At 36.9% G+C, this 18,487-nt stretch overlaps 1 protein-coding gene across 2 annotated transcripts in view; it reads left to right on the top strand.

Annotated features, from left to right (window-relative positions):
• The first annotated feature begins 738 nt into the window (after positions 1 to 738).
• Positions 739 to 18,487, top strand: part of OTOGL (otogelin like) — a 148,495-nt gene continuing 130,746 nt past the window's right edge. For both annotated transcript variants that reach the window (XM_059936589.1, XM_059936590.1), the window contains exons 1-6: positions 739 to 817; positions 1,946 to 1,985; positions 2,949 to 2,997; positions 9,769 to 9,835; positions 11,493 to 11,591; positions 15,431 to 15,585. In XM_059936589.1, the coding sequence (XP_059792572.1) occupies positions 739 to 817; positions 1,946 to 1,985; positions 2,949 to 2,997; positions 9,769 to 9,835; positions 11,493 to 11,591; positions 15,431 to 15,585 (489 nt within the window). The remainder of the gene's footprint in view (positions 818 to 1,945; positions 1,986 to 2,948; positions 2,998 to 9,768; positions 9,836 to 11,492; positions 11,592 to 15,430; positions 15,586 to 18,487) is intronic.

The raw sequence follows: 18,487 nt of genomic DNA on the forward strand, positions 1-18,487 counted from the left end.
TTCAGGATTAGGTGAGTTACTTTATTTTCTTTTTAAAGTCAAATATTAGAATATCATCTTTTTGTGTTATTATCTGCTTCTGTTGCAGAATGTTTAACAGAAAGATCTCTGGGCACATGTATATGTCAACTTAAACTACACTGAAATGGGACTGGAGTTGAAAATATATGCACATAATTTTAGTTTACTTATAATTCTTAAAGAAGAGTTTATGAAAACATCTAGACATTCTAGGAATGATTGATAGGATTTTATTTCAAAGGACAGTAATTATTTTATGAATAACACAGTCTTCTTTCAAAGGACAGTAATTATTTTATGAATAAAACATGGAATAGATCACTAATTAGGAATAATGCTTATCTCTTATGACATCGGGAGATAACAGGGTTTTTTGTTTGTTTGTTTGTTGCGACTGATTTTAGAAGTCATAAAAGGCTAATATAGGCTAAAAAGGCGTATGATGTGCAGGAGCGGGATAGGGTGTAACTAATACCGGCTCAGGTAAGAAGCTGCCATGCATTGCTAATGAGAGATTCAGCCAAAGGGTTGCCTGCAAGTTCTAGAGCTTCAGATGCTGTATGTGGTTAGAAATCCTGGAATTCCTTTTTGAATTACTTTATTACAAAGCTAAATTTATAAGAATTTGAGCACTCTACAAGTACTCATACTTCTAAGATGCCATCTTAGTAAAGACCAACAATTTGGTTACATTTCAGGGAGAAAGGCTATACTGAAATGAACATTGTGAGAAAACTCAATTTAATGATACCTTGGAGTATATTCTTGCTTCATATACTGCTGTTTTCATTACAAGGTAAGAACTCATATTAAACTTTTACCTCATTTTATTGTATTTTAGTCTTCCTTGTAAATTGTAGAAACTGTTTCCTCTTATACTGTAAAACATTTTGAAGTCATTAGGATGGGTATATACTAAATGACACCCAGATCATTTTTTGGGAAAATTTTTAATAATATAGATAATTTGGAACTTTTAGTTTTCATTTTCTGAGTCTCTTTTTTAAATGTTAAAATCATGATGGGGAGGGGGAGGGGTGAGATGTGACAGGGTGAGAGAGTGTCATGGACATATAAAAAAAAAAACATGATTTTATCATAATATGCAGCTGTACTGGAAGAAGCTCTGATTCTAACTTTTTCTCTTCTAAGTAATGATTTTAAACAGTTGTGTAATTTAAACATTTGAAATTTTATAAAAGATAAGGAGACATTGAGTACTTAAACTTTCTTGATGCCATCAACCCAAAGAATGGTAAAGGAATGCTTTAAGAAGGACTTCAGTGTTTGAGACTAAGAATTGATTTTCAATTATATTATAGCAATATTTATAAATTAATTTTTATAAAATATTTTTATGGCAGAAAGCATTTATTTACATTCAGTTGTTAATTTTTAATCCCTGAAAAGGGCTGTATATTTTGGGGCTTGTAGAGGAAGTGGGAGAAATTACTGAAGTGTAGAAGACCAGCGAGGTCACAGACACTATCTTCCAATCCTAGTAGTGACTGAAACTCCAAAGAGAAAATGTCTTAGAGCATTGAGAGCTGGAGGGGACTTTGAAGATCAACTTGGCTACCACTGTTATTTTGTGATGTGTTTGCTTAAGTTTGGCATTTACTAAGTCGTAGGACTGGGACTAAAACTTGGATCTCTGACTTTAAGACTAGTGCTTATTCCACTGTATCATGTCTCTGTGTAAATCAAGGTACACTGCCCATTCTTTCTGAATTACTGGTCACCCTGATGTCTCACAGGGAATTTGCTGGTCAAAATCCTCTAGAAAATGTAAAATAACTAATAGCAAAACTCAGTCTAAGTTTCAGAATTCAGGTTTAAATGATCTGTTTTATAATCAGATCATGTGATCAAGATATTTGGATAATCTTTTTCATTCATATATATATATATTTATTTCTGGCAGGTTATATTTGTACTTCATCCATCTTGACGAGAACATCAAAGTGAGTATTTCTTGTTCTTTATGCCCTCTAAAACATAAAGATAATGGGAATGAGCAAAGAGCTCAGCAGGTCAATATATCTGCTTTTGAAAAAATAAATATTTTACAAAATAAGGGCATGAGATTTAGTTCTTTAAAACATTTCTACAAATTAAAAATTACTAGGCATTCAGTTCCTTATTTATGAAACAAAAATATTTCCTTTCATTTTAATTACAAGAGGAGTTTTTGGTGGTGTCCAATGACTGTAGATACTGAGGAGACATTTTCACTTCAAAGACTTGAAAAGAAGTTATATTCAGTAATTTCCTATTTCCTATTGTTATTATTAATGTACATTGTTGATTAGAAATGTGCTGTATTATTAACATAGAGTAAAATAGTTTTTAATGATAGAAGAATAAAATGTTTCTAGCAGTAAATAATGAAAATCATTTTTTGGACTAAACTGATCTGCTTAATGCAAAGCGGAATTCTACTCACTGTTTGATTTTGATAACCCACAGTTTGATGTGCTTATGCACATTAATGTTAATCTGCCCTTCAAGACATGGAAAGAGAGAGAATCGAGTATTACGTTTGAAAAATGTGAACCTGCACTTGTCGAATACTTATCTCACCAGTTTTATGAAGGCATGTGGAGAAATTATCACGCATGTTAGTGCTACAGTGTTACACTATTTTGTTTATTTCTCTATCTCAAAGTTCCTTCCTAAAATGCAGTTTACATCAGAGACTGGAGAGATCTGGGGACACTCCCAAATTTTGTAAAATGAGACAGTGCCACCACCCAAATCTAACCCCTCCAAAGGGGGGAGGGGGACCTTTTCAATGTTAAACCAAGAAAGACCTCTTTGATAAAGTGATGGAAATCAGGAGGAAAACACCAGCTCTCTCTTGGGAAAGGCTTGTTCAGGTTGCCTAGGGACCTTTGACTATACAAGTTCTTTTTGTTTTCTTCCAGAAACGGGTTTAATGAAAATCAACAGAAAAGAGCTCTTTTAGCAGCCCAGGTAGGTTATGCCTCAGATGGAGAGAGAGGCAGAGAAATAATCCATCCTGCTTTGGGCCTCTGCTGTCACTTCAACAATGAGACCTTTGTGGAGGTGAATAAAATGCTAAAAACAAGACAGGAAAGAGGAGGAAGAGGCAAAGTAACTTCTCTAGTGCTGTTCTGTGACCCTCCAGTTCAGGCTTAGCTCACATTTACTTGTTTGTGGTCAAATGATTTTTGCTATTCACCTCGGTTCCCTACTGATAGGCTCCCAGAATTTGTGGGAGATTTAATCTCACTACTTGCCAGAACATTTTAATTGGTTTAAAAATTAAGCACAATGATAATAGGACAAGTACAAGCAAACAGGGGCAGAGAAAGGTATACCTGATCTGAGTAAAGTACCACAAAAGGGCATCAGAGGTGTCCTAGTGTCCTGACAAATGGGTTTTATATTATCTAATAAATCTAAATTACAGGCATTGATGAAGAGGTGACCTTTCTTTTTTTAGAGGGGTGGGGTAGCACTGAATTTGAGGAGGCCTTTTTGCTTGGGTCCCTCTATATAAAGGATATTGGATAACATAACTGCAGTATCTTCAAATTATAGTTGGAATGTTTAAATGGGTGGATTTTAAAAAATATTTCTCTGTTAAAGATGGATGGTAAGATAGAGAATCCTAACTCAATATTAAGACATTTCTTTGGAAAGTAATATTACTTGAGTATTTACGTAGCAAACAGCTTATATATTCAAGGTCTTTGTCAAATGCTGAATTGCAGTAAGTTTCTATTAGCATTTTATGATGGATGCCTGTTTTTTTTAATATTTTGTGAGCTTAAAGAGAATTGCAAAAAAGAATAGATGACAGATTTGATACGCTGTTGTGATGATTCAGAAGGCAGAACTAATTTATTCTTATCAAGAGTGGAGCTCTTTCTTTGCACTAGAATGGGCAAAGGATTGTCTATGGAAGGGAAACACTTTTTTTTTCTTAAAAAGAGTATTTTGTGTACTTAAGTACCTATGTATCATGTGAAGTGGTTAAAATGACTTTTCTCTGAGAAACGTCAAGTTGGCCAGTAGACCATATCAGCCACAAAAAGATATCAACGTGACTCAGCAGAAAATCCAATTTTGAGACAAACCGCATTCTGGTAGAACCCCCTAGATTGAAGAACCTGTGAAATATACCCCACAGGTGTCACATGAAACAGCCTGTGGATGGGCTTCTACTGTTGACCATTTGGATGTTTTTAGAATTTGTATAATTTACCCCCCCCCCCAGAATTATCTTAATACCTCCCTTTTGTTAATAAGTGAGGAACACACTTGCCTTGATTTCCCTTTTAGAGAGAATGAAGAGCTGGACACTTGCCCTTCTCTTTCCTGCAGCTAGAGAACACGCACCAACATTACTTAACATCTGAACAAATTTTAAGGGAAGAAATGTTAAAGAAGGGCAGTGAGGTCGCAATCATGCGTTTCACTGTTTAGGATTGAAATTTCATCCGTTATGAGGCCATTCTTGTCCACAGATCCACTCCCCTGCTCTAGGAAGACGGAGCACTGATGGACAGATAAATGTGCACATAAGGACTCAGGAATATGTTGGCAATGAGATAACAATGACCAGAGAAAGGGTAGACAGAGACTTCTGTCAATGGTGTAATTGTGCGCTACAGTGATTTCTCATCTAAAGACTGTATTTCTCTGTGCTTCTCACCCTCCTGTGGAGACGTAATCAGCACGGAGGAAGAATGGGTTGTCCTCTTTCATCGGTTATGTGACTATATGCACCCACTGCTTGGAATTTTTTTGCAGTTGCATCACATTTCAAAATTCTTCTCCTGAAAGCAGGGGCAGATTATTTATTTATTAGAGGTTGCATGCAATTTGTATGTGCAGGAGTGAGGGAGAGAGGAAAGGGAGAGTAGGAAGGGAGAAAATCCAGCACAGCTCTGTTGATGAGGGGCCTTCGTGCTTTAGGCATCTGGGGCTCAGCCTTGCTGGCATCCCTCTGAGGAACTGTGTACAGTGTTTCAGAATTGTTTCTCCAAGGGATGGGGGAGCTGGTCTACTTATCCACCAACACCAGCCTCTCATTCATTGAGGGCAGCTTCTGGGGGGACTTAAATCCCCTGAAAGTCATTTCTCTTGTCTATCCTGCTTGGACTCTACCCTAAGGCAGAGACAAAAAGAAGCCGGTGCTTGAGGGTCTCAGTGTGCACAGAAACCCAGATGCAGGTGAAGTCCAAGGTGAGCTGAGAGGATATGTGGAGGAGCATCAACAGAACATTTTATAGTCATGGTTCTAAACAGCTCTGGGAGGCAGATCATTCCCATTTGCATAATGTCTATTTCTGGTTTAGTTGGTATTTGTTGACAACACACAAGGGACCGTGCTAGAGGTATAACCATGAACAGCGGTGTTTGTTCTCTAGAAATTCAGTGCCTAGTGGAGGTAGACCTGTAAAGAAGTCATTTCTGTGTAACATGTTCATCGAATCTAAGACACCACCAATTTTTTGCCATTATTTGTATGATATAAAAAAATGAAAGAGCTCCCAATTATAAATGTAAGATGTGCCATTCTGAGTTCAGATCTGTTATAAAAATAAAAGCTGTGTGTCATGACTTAGCATTAGTGAAATGTTGTAGCATGATGAGTGGAATGCTGCAGAGATTAGGATGCTGTGGTAACCAGGAGGCCGGTGTGCTAAGTACTTATTGTGATTTCCATGGAGGAGGTGTAGCCTGAGTTGGGTAAGAGGATATGGAGTGAAAAACAAATTATGTATTTCTGCCTTGGTCTAATGTTGTCAAGTGTATTCAGTTTTTGCTTAATAATAAAAGTAGGTAACATGTTTACAACACTTATGTGCCTTGCACTATTTTTGGTGATTTACTTATCCCATTTCATTTAATCCTCACAATTCCGTGAGGCAGTTATTGTCATTCTGTTTTGCAGATTGGGAAACTGAGGCTGAGCAGGTTAAATAATTTGTTCTAGTTTATAAGCCTGTATGAGACAGAGTTGAAGTCACTATACACTCTTAGTGAGCATCAGTGATGATTCGTTAGCGCCAAAGGAAGAAGAATTTGGTGCCCAGTAATATTGGTTGTTGTGTTAGATTTAGGCAGTTGCAGACAATATAGCTAAAGAGAGAATAAGACTTGTCTTGAGGGAATCCAAGTCATAGACTTTTGTGAGTCTGACTTAGTTTGAAGAGAGAGGAAAGGGAAAAAAGAGGAGATTGAACAGTGAGGACAAAACCTTGGAGGAATGAAAGCAGGAAACAATGAACTTGGAGACATGATGTGGGCCAAGGACTTTAGAAAAGAGCCTTGAAGTGGTGAGAGAGTGTGGGAGTCCTTTTGTCTGCCATGGGGCAGGTTTGCCCTTCAAAAGAAAAAGTACTGCAGTGCAAATTGCCAAAATAAAACTTTTACCATGTAAGAAGGAGACCAGAATCTGTTGAAAAGAGGTTTGTACCTGAAGTCACATTCTTTATCACCTTTTTTTTTTTTTTAAACATCTTTATTGGAGTATAAATGCTTTACAGTGGTGTGTTAGTTTCTGCTTTATAACAAAGTGAATCAGCTATACATATACATGTATCCCTGTATCTCCTCCCTCTTGCGTCTCCCTCCCACCCTCCCTATCCCACCCCTCTAGGTGGTCACAAAGCACTGAGCTGATCTCCCTGTGCTATGAGGCTGCTTCCCACTAGCTATCTGTTTTACATTTGGTAGTGTATATATGTCCATGCCACTGTCTCACTTCATCCCAGCTTACCCTTCCCCCTCCCTGTGGCCTCAAGTCCATTCTCTATGTCTGCATCTTTATTCCTGTCCTGCCCCTAGGTTCTTCAGAACCTTTTTTTTTTTTTTAAGATTCCAAATATATGTGTTAGCATACGGTATTTGTTTTTCTTTTTCTGACTTACTTCACTCTGTATGACAGACTCTAGGTCCATCCACCTCACTACAAGTAACTCAATTTCATTTCTTTTTATGGCTGAGTAATATTCCATTGTATATATGTGCCACATCTTCTTTATGCATTCGTCTGTTGATGGGCACTTAGGTGGCTTCCATGTCCTGGCTATTGCAAATAGAGCTGCAATGAACATTTTGGTACATGACTCTTTTTGAATTATGGTTTTCTCAGAGTATATGCCCAGTAGTGGGATTGCTGGGTCGTACGGTAGTTCTATTTGTAGTTTTTTAAGGAACCTCCATACTGTTCTCCATAGTGGCTGTATCAATTTACATTCCCACCAACAGTGCAAGAGAGTTCCCTTTCTCCACACCCTCTCCAGCATTTATTGTTTGTAGATTTTTTGATGATGGCCATTCTGACTGGTGTGAGGTGATACCTCATTGTAGTTTTGATTTGCATTTCTCTGATGATTAGTGATGTTGAGCATCCTTTCATGTATTTGTTGGCAATCTGTATATCTTCTTTGGAGAAATGTCTATTTAGGTCTGCCCATTTTTGGATTTGGTTGTTTGTTTTTTTGATATTGAGCTGCATGAGCTGCTTGTATATTTTGGAGATTAATCCTTTGTCAGTTGCTTCATTTACAAATATTTTCTCCCATTCTGAGGGTTGTCTTTTGGTCTTATTTATGGTTTCCTTTGCTGTGCAAAAGCTTTTAAGTTTCATTAGGTCCCATTTGTTTATTTTTGTTTTTATTTCCCTTTCTCTAGGAGGTGGGTCAAAAAGGATCTTGCTGTGATTTATGTCATAGAGTGTTCTGCCTATGTTTTCCTCTTAAGAGTTTGATACTGTCTGGCCTTACATTTAGGTCTTTAATCCATTTTGAGTTTATTTTTGTGTAAGGTTTTAGGGAGTGTTCTAATTTCATTTTTTACATGTAGCTGTCCAGTTTTCCCAGCACCACTTATTGAAGAGGCTATCTTTTCTCCATTGTATTTTCTTGCCTCCTTTATCAAAGATAAGGTGACCATATGTGCGTGGGTTTATCTCTAGGCTTTCTATCCTGTTCCATTGATCTATATTTCTGTTTTTGTGTCAGTACCATACTGTCTTGATTACTGTCGCTTTGTAGTATAGTCTGAAGTCAGGGAGCCTGATTCCTCCAGCTCCGTTTTTCTTTCTCAAGATTGCTTTGGCTATTCGGGGTCTTTTGTGTTTCCATACAAATTGTGAAATTTTTTGTTCTAGTTCTGTGAAAAACGCCATGGGTAGTTTGATAGGGATTGCATTGAATCTGCAGATTGCTTTGGGTAGTAGAGTCATTTTCACAATGTTGATTCTTCCAATCCAAGAACATGGTATATCTCTCCACCTGTTTGTATCATCTTTAATTTCTTTCATCAGTGTCTTATAGTTTTGTGCATACTTTTGTCTTTTGTCTCCTTAGGTAGGTTTATTCCTAGGTATTTTATTCTTTTTGTTGCCATGGTAAATGGGAGTGTTTCCTTAATTTCTCTTTGAGATTTTTCATCATTAGTGTATAGGAATGCAAGAGATTTCTGTGCATTAATTTTGTATCCTGCTACTTTACCAGATTCATTGATTACCTCTAGTAGTTTTCCGGTAGCATCTTTAGGATTCTCTATGTATAGTATCATGTCATCTGCAAACAGTGACAGCTTTACTTCTTCTTTTCCGATTTGGATTTATTTCTTTTTCTTCTCTGATTGCTGTGGCTAAAACTTCCAAAGCTATGTTGAATAATAGTTATCACCCTTTTTTCTTACCCTTCACTCTTTCCAGTTTTTCTAACATCATCTGGTACTCAATTTGACAATTATGAGGCAAATTTTGGGAATGTGTATTCTTCTGGTGAATGTAAAAATGCTGTTGGAAAGGACATTGCCCCAGATGATACACTAAATTGGTATTAAGTTGGAGTAAAAATCTATAGTTGATTAGTTTTAATAATCCACAGTTATTTGCTACTATTCCATATTAACCTCTAAAAATCCTATGGTTTTATCTGGGTTGCTTAGATTAATGTAAATATCTTTCTTGCTAATTTTTTATGTGTGAGGCATTATGCTGGAATCTTTATATACATTATTTTATTTATTGTCTTAACTACCCAGTGAAGTATATATGTGTCACTGTTCCCATTTTACAGACAAGTAAAAGGAGGCACTAAGCAGTTAAGAAACTTGCCTTAGAGTAAGTAATGGCAGAATCAGGACTCTAATCCAGATCTGTTTGATTCTATAATTCATGATCTTAATGATTACCCTGAAGTACCTTGGGCTCTATAAAAAGATACATTTAAATTTCTGTGAACTTTAAAGTGTCAGCTCTTTGGAGACTGAGGGTGTCACACTCACACTTCAGCAGCAGAGGCTTCTGTGGATGGTGTCTGCACAGATGGGGCTGCAAGAAGTGGGTACATCACTGTCTGTTGGTCCTTTGGTCCCATGCATTTTCTCCAGACCCATCTGCACCTGGAAGTATTAAAAAACTGCTACTCGTGCAGGCAAAGCAGTCAGTTAATGCAAAGATTAGATTCTGACCAGGCTCTTTTCCAAGGAGGGCAGGGAGGCAGAACTGAGGTCAGAGAGCATAAAGGACTTGTCAAATTCAGGTAAGAAGCAAAATCAACCTTGAAGTCAGATCTAACTACAACCTTAGAGGAGCCCTTTCTGCCTCTCCAAGATTTTGCCTCAATAACCCAAGGAAATATGGAGTCATCTCTTTATAATTTCTGTGTTTGTAGCTGTTTTCCAGATTTTCCAGTTTGTGTTGAATTAAATAATTTAATTCTCTTGAATTCTGATTTCTTTCTTTTAAAGTTTGAAGCAACTTCTCCAAGATATTTCTTCCATGAAGCTATTAATTGGGGTGAGAGTAAAATAAAAGGTTAGTGCTACATCTGTGTTTTTGTATTTGCTTTCTCAAAAGACCCTTTTGGGGGATAGAGTGAATCACTCTCTATGATTTCCACATAATGCATGAGGGAAACTGAGCCAGGGTGGTAATAGTACTTAGTAATAGTTTGTTTACTTCATATAGAAATTTGAATTATATTTGGAAATACACAAGGTTAAGCCGTTAGACAAAGCTGATAACTATACGACCAGGAAAGGTATCACTGGGTATCAGGAGCTTTTCTTCTGAATCAATTACTGGCTCCTCGATTCTTTGACATTGCTAGTTTTGCTTACCAATTTTCCATTTCCATTTAGCAGAATGCTAATGGTAGTTTGAAATTCAATTTGAATTTTTTGTTGCATTTAAAATCGCAGGGATTTCTGACTAGTTTTGTTTTGATATCTGTTTTCAGGAGAATAAACAGGGTTGTAACTAAATTTTTGAAGGAGATACATTTGCTTACCTAATTACTTTGACACTTATTGATTGGAAAAATACAAGATTGTGACCTAAGATAAAATTTGAAGATATATATGCCCCCCTAGAAAAAGAAAACTGCATTTAAATTTATGAAAAACATCATTTTCATCTATATTTATGATTAAAGTTAAAGCAGCTCATTTCTCCTCAGTTAAGATATACTTAGGGAGTTGTATGTCTTTAAACGTAGAGACATTTTAGATCAATGAATTTTAAGGTGAAAGGATAATAGAGTTTTAAAATTCTTGCCTTCTGCAGAACTATGGTTAAAATACTGCAATTAGATAAGTGCCTTTCATGGCCTGACCATATTCCGGAGAGGGCCAATCTTTAGTAAACACTTTATGGTCACTCAGAGATGTTCTCTAGTTCTCTTGATGTGTTACTTAAATCCTTTCTGCTTGAGTTTTGCCAGTTGTCTCTTGTGTTCTCCTTATTACAGGAAAATTTTTCACTGTGATTCATTTGCAGTTTTAAAACTCACTAAGGAGCTCATAGTTTCTTTCTTCCTCTTTTCAACATAATCCTTTGGGGTGATTTTTCTTTCCATGAAAGAAAAAATATTTTTGGTGACAACCAGCAGTGGCGTTGGCCTCTGCCCCATTAAAATTAACTATGGGTCAGAAAGAATGCATCCATTTGTAATTAAGCCTGAGGATTAATACACAAACTTAAAATGGAATGTTTAATCATTCTCTTAAAAAAGTAGTTTCCTTGTGAGTTCTATTATATATTGTGCCTGATCCCTTGAGCTAATGATGGACGTTTTTCTTTAACACAACACTTGCTCCTGGAGAAGTAGCTGATCAGACGTGCCTAACTCCGTCAAGGGAATCATCTGCAGCTTGTGTATTTCTGGTTCTCATCATCTGGGACAGGGATTCCTTACATGGGAACTTGACCTTTCAATTGCTTGAAGGAGGCTAACCTTTGCTCTCAGGGTAGTTTGAGATGTGAAAGCTTGTCTTTCTTGTTTCACAGCACACATAATGAAATGACCTAGATAGAGACTTAAGGGGCTTAATTCTTTAGCTCATCAAGGCAGTAGGCCCAGGGTTCTGTTTGAGTTAACAGAGGTTACTGTTAGTCCAAGCTATATCTTGACAGATTTATGTTTATAAAAACTGATGCACGCCAGAAGATAACTTATTTTTTTGCCCTTCAGGTTCTTGTCCTCATGAATGCCTTAACGGAGCTTTCTGTTCTAAGGCTGGTACATGTGACTGTCAAATATTTCAGGCACTTGGGACACGGTGCCAGATTGGTAAGTTTCAGGGATACTTATGAGAGAATTATGAGATGCCGTGGAGAGCATGAAGGCATAATTTGCTGTATTAGTGTTCATTCTTTGGGAGTTGGTACAATAATATTGTGTATTAACTAGAGTATCCACAATTTATTTCCAGTAATTTTGAAACAATGTGAAAGAAAATGAGTATGCCCACTTTACCTTCTCACTGAGCTCTATTTCCTCAAGTGTTTTTTCTTTTCTTTTCTGTTTTAAAATTTTTATTTAATTTTTAAATTATAGTTGATTTACAATGTTATTTTTTCATATTCTTTTCCATTATGGTTTATTACAGAATATTGAATATAGTTCCCTGTGCTACACAGTAGGACCTTGTTGTTTATCCATTCTATATACAGTGGTTTGCATCTGCTGATCCCAAACTCCCAATCCATCCCTCCCCTGCCCCCCTCCCCCTTGGCAACCACAAGTCTGTTCTCTATGTCTGAGCCTGTTTCTGTTTCGTAGGTAGGTTCATTTGTGTCATATTTTAGATTCCACGTATGAGTGATATCATATGGTATTTGTCTTTCTCTTTCTAACTTACTTCACTTAGTTTGATAATTTCTAGGTCCATCCACGTAGCTGCAAATGGCATTATTTCATTCTCTTTTTTTATGGCTGAGTAATATTTCATTGTGTGTGTGTGTGTGTGTGTGTATGTTTGTGTGTGTGTGTTTGTGTTTCACATCTTTATCCATTCATCTGTTGATGGACATTTAGGTTGTTTCCACATCTTGGCTATTGTGAATAGTGCTGCTATGAACATAGGGGTGCATGTATCTTTTTGAATTATAGTTTTGTCTGGGTATGTGCCCAGGAGTGCGACTGCTGGATCCTATGGAAACTCTATTTTTAGTTTTTTGAGGAACCTCCATACTGTTTTCCATAGTGGCCGCACCAATTTACATTCCCACGAACAGTGTAGGAGGGTTCCCTTTTCTCCACACCCTCTCCGGCATTTGTTATTTGTAGATTTTTTTTAATGATGGCCATTCTGACAGGTATGAGGTAGTACCTCATTGAAGTTTTTTTTTTTTAAACATTTAAAAAAATTTCTTTATTGTTGTATCTATTTTATTTATTTATTTTTGGCTGCATTGGGTCTTCGTTGCTGCGTGCGGGCTTTCTCTAGTTGCAGTGAGCGGAGACTACTCTTTGTTGCGGTGCATAGGCTTCTCATTGCGGTGGCTTCTGTTGCTGTGGAGCATGGGCTCTAGGCATGCGGGCTTTAGTAGTTGTGTCACATGGGCTCAGTAGTTGTGGCTCATGGGCTCTAGAGCACAGGCTCAGTAGTTGTGGCACACAACTACTTAGTTGCTTAGTTACTCCACAGCATGTGGGATCTTCCTGGACCAGGGCTGGAACCCGTGTCCCCTGCATTGGCAGGCGGACTCTTAACCACTGCACCACCAGGGAAGCCCCCTCACTGAAGTTTTGATTTGTATTTCTCTAATAATTAGCAATGTTGAGCATCTTTTCATGTGCCTATTGGCCATACATAGGTCTTCTTTGGAGAAATGTCTATTTAGGTCTTCTGCCAATTCTTTGATTTTTTTTTTTCTTCTGTTATTGAGTTGTATGAGCTGTTTGTATATTTTGGAAGTTAAGCCCTTGTTAGTCACATCATTTGCAAATATTTTCTCTCAGTCCGTAGGTTGTCTTTTCATTTTGTTTATGGTTTCCTTTGCTGTGCAAAAGCTTATAAGTTTTATTAGGTCCCATTTGTTTATTTTTGTGTTATTTTTATTGCCTTGGTAGACTAACCTAAGAAAACATTGGTACGGTTTATGTCAGAGACTGTTTTGCCTTTGTTCTCTTCTAGTAGTTTCGTGGTGTCATATCTTATATTTAAGTCTTTAAGCCATTTTTGTGAGGGTGTGTTCTAACTTCATTGATTTACATGTGGCTGTCCAACTTTCCTGACACCACTTGCTGAAGAGACTATCTTTTAATCCATCGTGTATTCTTGCCTCCTTTGTCAAAGGTTAATTGACTGTAGGTGTGTGGGTTTGTTTCTGGGCTCTCTATTCTGTTCCATTGATCCATATGTCTGTTTTTGTGCCAGTACCATGCTGTTTTGATTACTGTAGCTTTGTAGTATTGTCTGAAGTCTGGGAGGGTTATGCCTCCTGCTTTGTTCTTTTTCCTCAGTATTGCTTTGGCAATTCTGGGTCTTTTATGGTTCCATATAAATTTTAGGATTATTTGTTCTAGTTCTGTGGAAAATGTCATGGGTAATTTGATAGGAATCACATTAAATCTGTATATTGCTTTGGGTAGTATGGCCATTTTAACACTATGAATTCTTCCAACCCAAGAGCATGAGACATTTTTCCATTTCTTTAAATCATCTTCAGTTTCCTTTATCAATGTTTTATAGTTCTCAGTGTATGAGTCTTTCACCTCCTTGGTCAGGTTTATTGCTAAGTATTTTATTTTGTTTTTGATGCGATTCAAGTATTTTTTCCATTTTAAATGGTACTGGCCCATTAAAGCCAGGTTTCCAATTCATCTCTCTTTTGCTTTATAAATTAGATTTGTTATTTGGAGCCACTCATTCTTTTTGACTTTGAATTAATGGAACATTCTGTACATAAAAGAGAAATAGTGTTGAGAGCTCTTCAAAGGCAGAGGGTTCTTAAAAATATTTTTATCCATGGTGTCTAGGTTAGGACCCTACATCAGTAATGACTAAAAAACATTCATTTGTTTAATGAGTATTTATTGAGCATCTACTCGATCCCAGGCTGGGCACTGGGAAGAGTGAATAATATAGACCTGTTTCTGCCCTCTTGGAGGTTATAGTCTAGAGGAGGGGGACCAACACATAACAGATACACAGTAATTACACTTGTGACGTGCTGTAAAGGGAAGTGCAAGATTTTATGAAAATATGCAACAGAGGTAAGGCATACTATCAGAGAAGACTGCCTGAATAATAAATAACTCTGTTTTTTCTTGAAAAGGCCAAAGTTGGCCAAGCCTAATACATTTAGGTAAATTACAAAAAGAAAAGATAAAGTGATTGTGCCTTATCTTTATGCTCCCTATAGAGTATATTAACACATTTTAATGTCTTAACCAATATGTATTACACATTTTGAGTGCTCAGTAAATGTCACTGATTTTCATATTAATCTAGAAGGAAGGGTCTACAAAATCAAAATAGAATAGAAGGTGACCCACAAAGGTATAAAGGGAGATAGGCATGAAGGCAACAGGAGATGAAGTTGTATGCTTTAAGACAAACACTGCTTACAATGTGACCAGTTTGAAGTCATGAATTCCTAAATTCCAGCATACTTTGGATGACTAATGCTCCCCATCCCCAGGTCCCAGACTTCTAAACATGACTTTTTGGTCAGTGGTTAATTTTCTCCGTGGATGCTATTATTTTCGGAAGAATTGCAGAGACTAGAACACTGTCAGTGTTAATTTTTAGAACACTTAGTGGTGACATTTCTTTCTTTCTGAGCCATTATATTTGTTTTATCACTATCACCTTCTTTTACTTTATCATTCTCTCCTCTCTTCCTCTCTTCCAGAGTCTTTGTTTGGAAGCAAAAATTAAGGAAGTTTCTAACATAAAACCTTTCTTCAAAACAACTTGGAGACTATGTTTTTCTTCAGAAGAGTTTGATAGTTTTGAGAGCAGTTGGTAATTTTGTTAGGTATTTTTCCCTGTGATATTGTCTACCAAAGAAGAAAACATTTATTTTAATGAAAATTAGAATCACCTAGCGTGACTGAACCTTGCCAGAAACAGGTATAATTTGTTTTATTCTACTAAATATTATCCTATTTCTTTTCAGTGCCAAACATGGGCAATGGCAGAGATGGGATTTGCAAAACCTGGGGACAGTACCACTTTGAAACTTTTGATGGCATCTACTATTATTTCCCAGGAAACTGTTCTTACATTTTTGCGAAGGACTGTGGTAATTTGGAGCCTCGGTACACTGTATGGGTAGGTGATCCTAGGACATAATTAACTTAAAAATTATTTCTGGCCAAGTCTGTATTTTTAAAGTACTGGACAAATCATGGAAAATATATAGTAATCATAGCATGAATACTTAGGGCCCTGACTAGGGAAGGAGAGGGGCTGGTTCTGAATGGGATGGGCCAAATTTGTAGCTATTTTGAGTATATTTCTATCAAGATGGAGCCTAGGACTAGGAGAAGAAAGGTTTGCATCCATATGGTTGGGACATGTAGGCAACACAGAAATGTCTATATCATGGATGTCATAATATCAACTCCAGTTGACATACTCATTCTTCACGTTTTATTTGATCATTTTGAAGAGACGGTAGGTTGGCATCAATCATATTACTCGTATATGTTTCCTTCTTGACATGTCCAGTGTGATGGCCATCTGGATTTTTTTAAATGACATACCTCAGTCTAATCTGGGGGCTGGAATTTATTAAATGGAGTGTATGAATTATATAAACACGGGCTAAAGGATGTGGAGACAGGCAGCTAATTTCTAGGTAGATTGATACTATATGATTGAGCTCAGAGAGTTAGTTCTTAGTTGCAGAGTTCTTTCTTCAAAAGAATTCATAGGAGACATCTCAAAATGCAAGCTGCAGAGTAGCTCTGGTAGAAGGAAGGAAGTAGGGACCTCTTTCCCTGCTGTTGTCTTCCTCTGAATTTTCTGGTATCTCAAAACACAGCCAGAAAACTGCAGTGCTGTCCTGTTCTAAAGCTAAAACCCTCCATAACCATCATTTGTTTGAATCTCTGTTGTTGAATCCCTCCGACTTATGTTGGAGTTGCCTAAATTTTCTTCCTCTCTTAGACGAGGCAAATATTCAAAAGTAGGCCCTAAAGCTTTTCAACAGCAACAAATCCTTGTGCCCTCAAAAGGAAATGAAGTCTATTGAAAGTTAACTTATGGGACATAAGGATAAAAAAATTGGAGGTCTCTTTAGGTCAGGAAGTTAGTGGCATGTGTTTTTAGTTCATACAGGGCTCAGTCCCCTATTGCCCTTTACTCATCCACTCTAGGAAGGAGTTGCTGGGTTTATCGCTCAAACATCTTCTGTTTCATTGAAATGTTCTTATTCAGTGTCTGATCCTTTTGAGGACTAAGGTGTCAAGGAGATAATTGTGTGATCATAACACACAATGTTCAACTGTGCTTCCAGAGTTAATAGATAATTGTTTTTACTTGGCCCTCTTTGGTTGGTGGAATTTGCTTTCACATTAACAAATCCATTTACTTTAAATGTCATCTTTCCCCGATTGTAAAAGTTGTTCACCTCTTTTGTAGAAAATTTGAAAAAATTCAAAGAAGTCTAAAAAATACTATCAGAATGATCAGTCAAGGCTTATCAGTGCTAATGGCTTCATATATTTCCTTCTAAATTTTTTCCTCTGGATTTTATACACATAAATTTGAAATTTTACTATGCATAATTTTATTTCCCGCATTTTCACCTAATATTATATGAAGAACTTTTTTTCCACGTCAGATGTTCTTGACAAACACAAATTTTGTTAGCTGTATTTGTTCCAACTATGGAATACTGAAATTATTTAATTGTACCCTGTTTTAGAAATTTAGATTTAAAAAATATTTTCAGTATTTTAAAAGATGCGTATTAATAAATATCTTTTTGCATATATCTTTTTTATGCTCTTGATTCTTTTCTTTTTCTTCTTTAAATTCAATTTTATTTTTATGAAAATAATACATGTACTTAGTTTAAAAGATTTCATCAAGATATATGAAGCCAAAAAATAGCCCCTCTTTCCTTCACTCCTTGACCCCAGCTGAAGTCTGACTCCCCAAAGGCAATTACTTCAAGTTTTTTAGATGTTTCTTCTGGCTTTTACCTAACATGTCAAAATGTGCTATTATTTCTTCAAAGTTAGGACTTATTTCTTCACTTCTTACTATGGAAAATGGGAAGTCATCTGTTAAGTTATCCTTCCTGCCCCTAACACACACACACACACACACACACACACACACACTTTCCTTTTCTCCTCCTAATAGAGTTATATCACCGTTATTGGTTAAATATGTGGTTTTTATATTATTGTCATTTACATATTGTACGTATATGAACAATATTTATATAAATATTGTTGAGAGCTGAGCCTAATATGTTATTGTGATTTTATTTCTCTGTACAATTTTATAGAATTAACAGTTATCCCATTTTTCATTTGCTGCATTTTCTATACTTCAATCATTTTTTCCTTCAAAGTATCTCTAAACAACTGTTCTCAACATGGTCAGATACATCAGACAATCTCTCAGTTTCTCTTTCCTTCCCATGAGATGTCCCTTCCTCAGTTCTTCATTTTCCTGTTGCAACTGAGAGTGGTTGCTTTTGAGCCTACTGTACACCTAGCACTCAGGATTTTATTCACCATCTTCCTGGAGAATTTCATTCTTCTCTCTCCTATATTGGTTTCCCTGTTTCTTAGGTCCCGTGAAGTGTCTAGCAGTCCTTGAATTTTGTTCATACTTGAGAGATAGGCTCTAAAAAGCTTATTGGATGCTCTGATCATGTGGGCAGTGCTTGTTTGTAGTGCTTTCTGGAAAGGGAAGATATTTTCCTGGCAAGAGTGTTACTGAACTAGGTTCATTTTGCCCATCTAGCAGCAAGCCAAAATGCTGAGGTGCCGGGGTTTGCAGCAAAGAGAGGGTTTATTAGGCAGCTAAGCGAGGATACAGGAGAACAAATCTCAGATCCACCTCCCTGAAGGCAAGGGTCTTGGGGTATTTATTGGATAAAGAATAAAAAAAGCAGGGCGGCCTGAGGCGTGGGAGCCTGGGGAAAGGTGACTGGAAAAAGGTGTGGGGAATCGTTGTTCCAAAATGGAGGCACTTAGCATCATCTGAGGGT

The sequence above is a fragment of the Balaenoptera ricei genome, chromosome 10 (genome assembly GCF_028023285.1).
Source record: "Balaenoptera ricei isolate mBalRic1 chromosome 10, mBalRic1.hap2, whole genome shotgun sequence".
Classification (NCBI taxonomy): domain Eukaryota; kingdom Metazoa; phylum Chordata; class Mammalia; order Artiodactyla; family Balaenopteridae; genus Balaenoptera; species Balaenoptera ricei.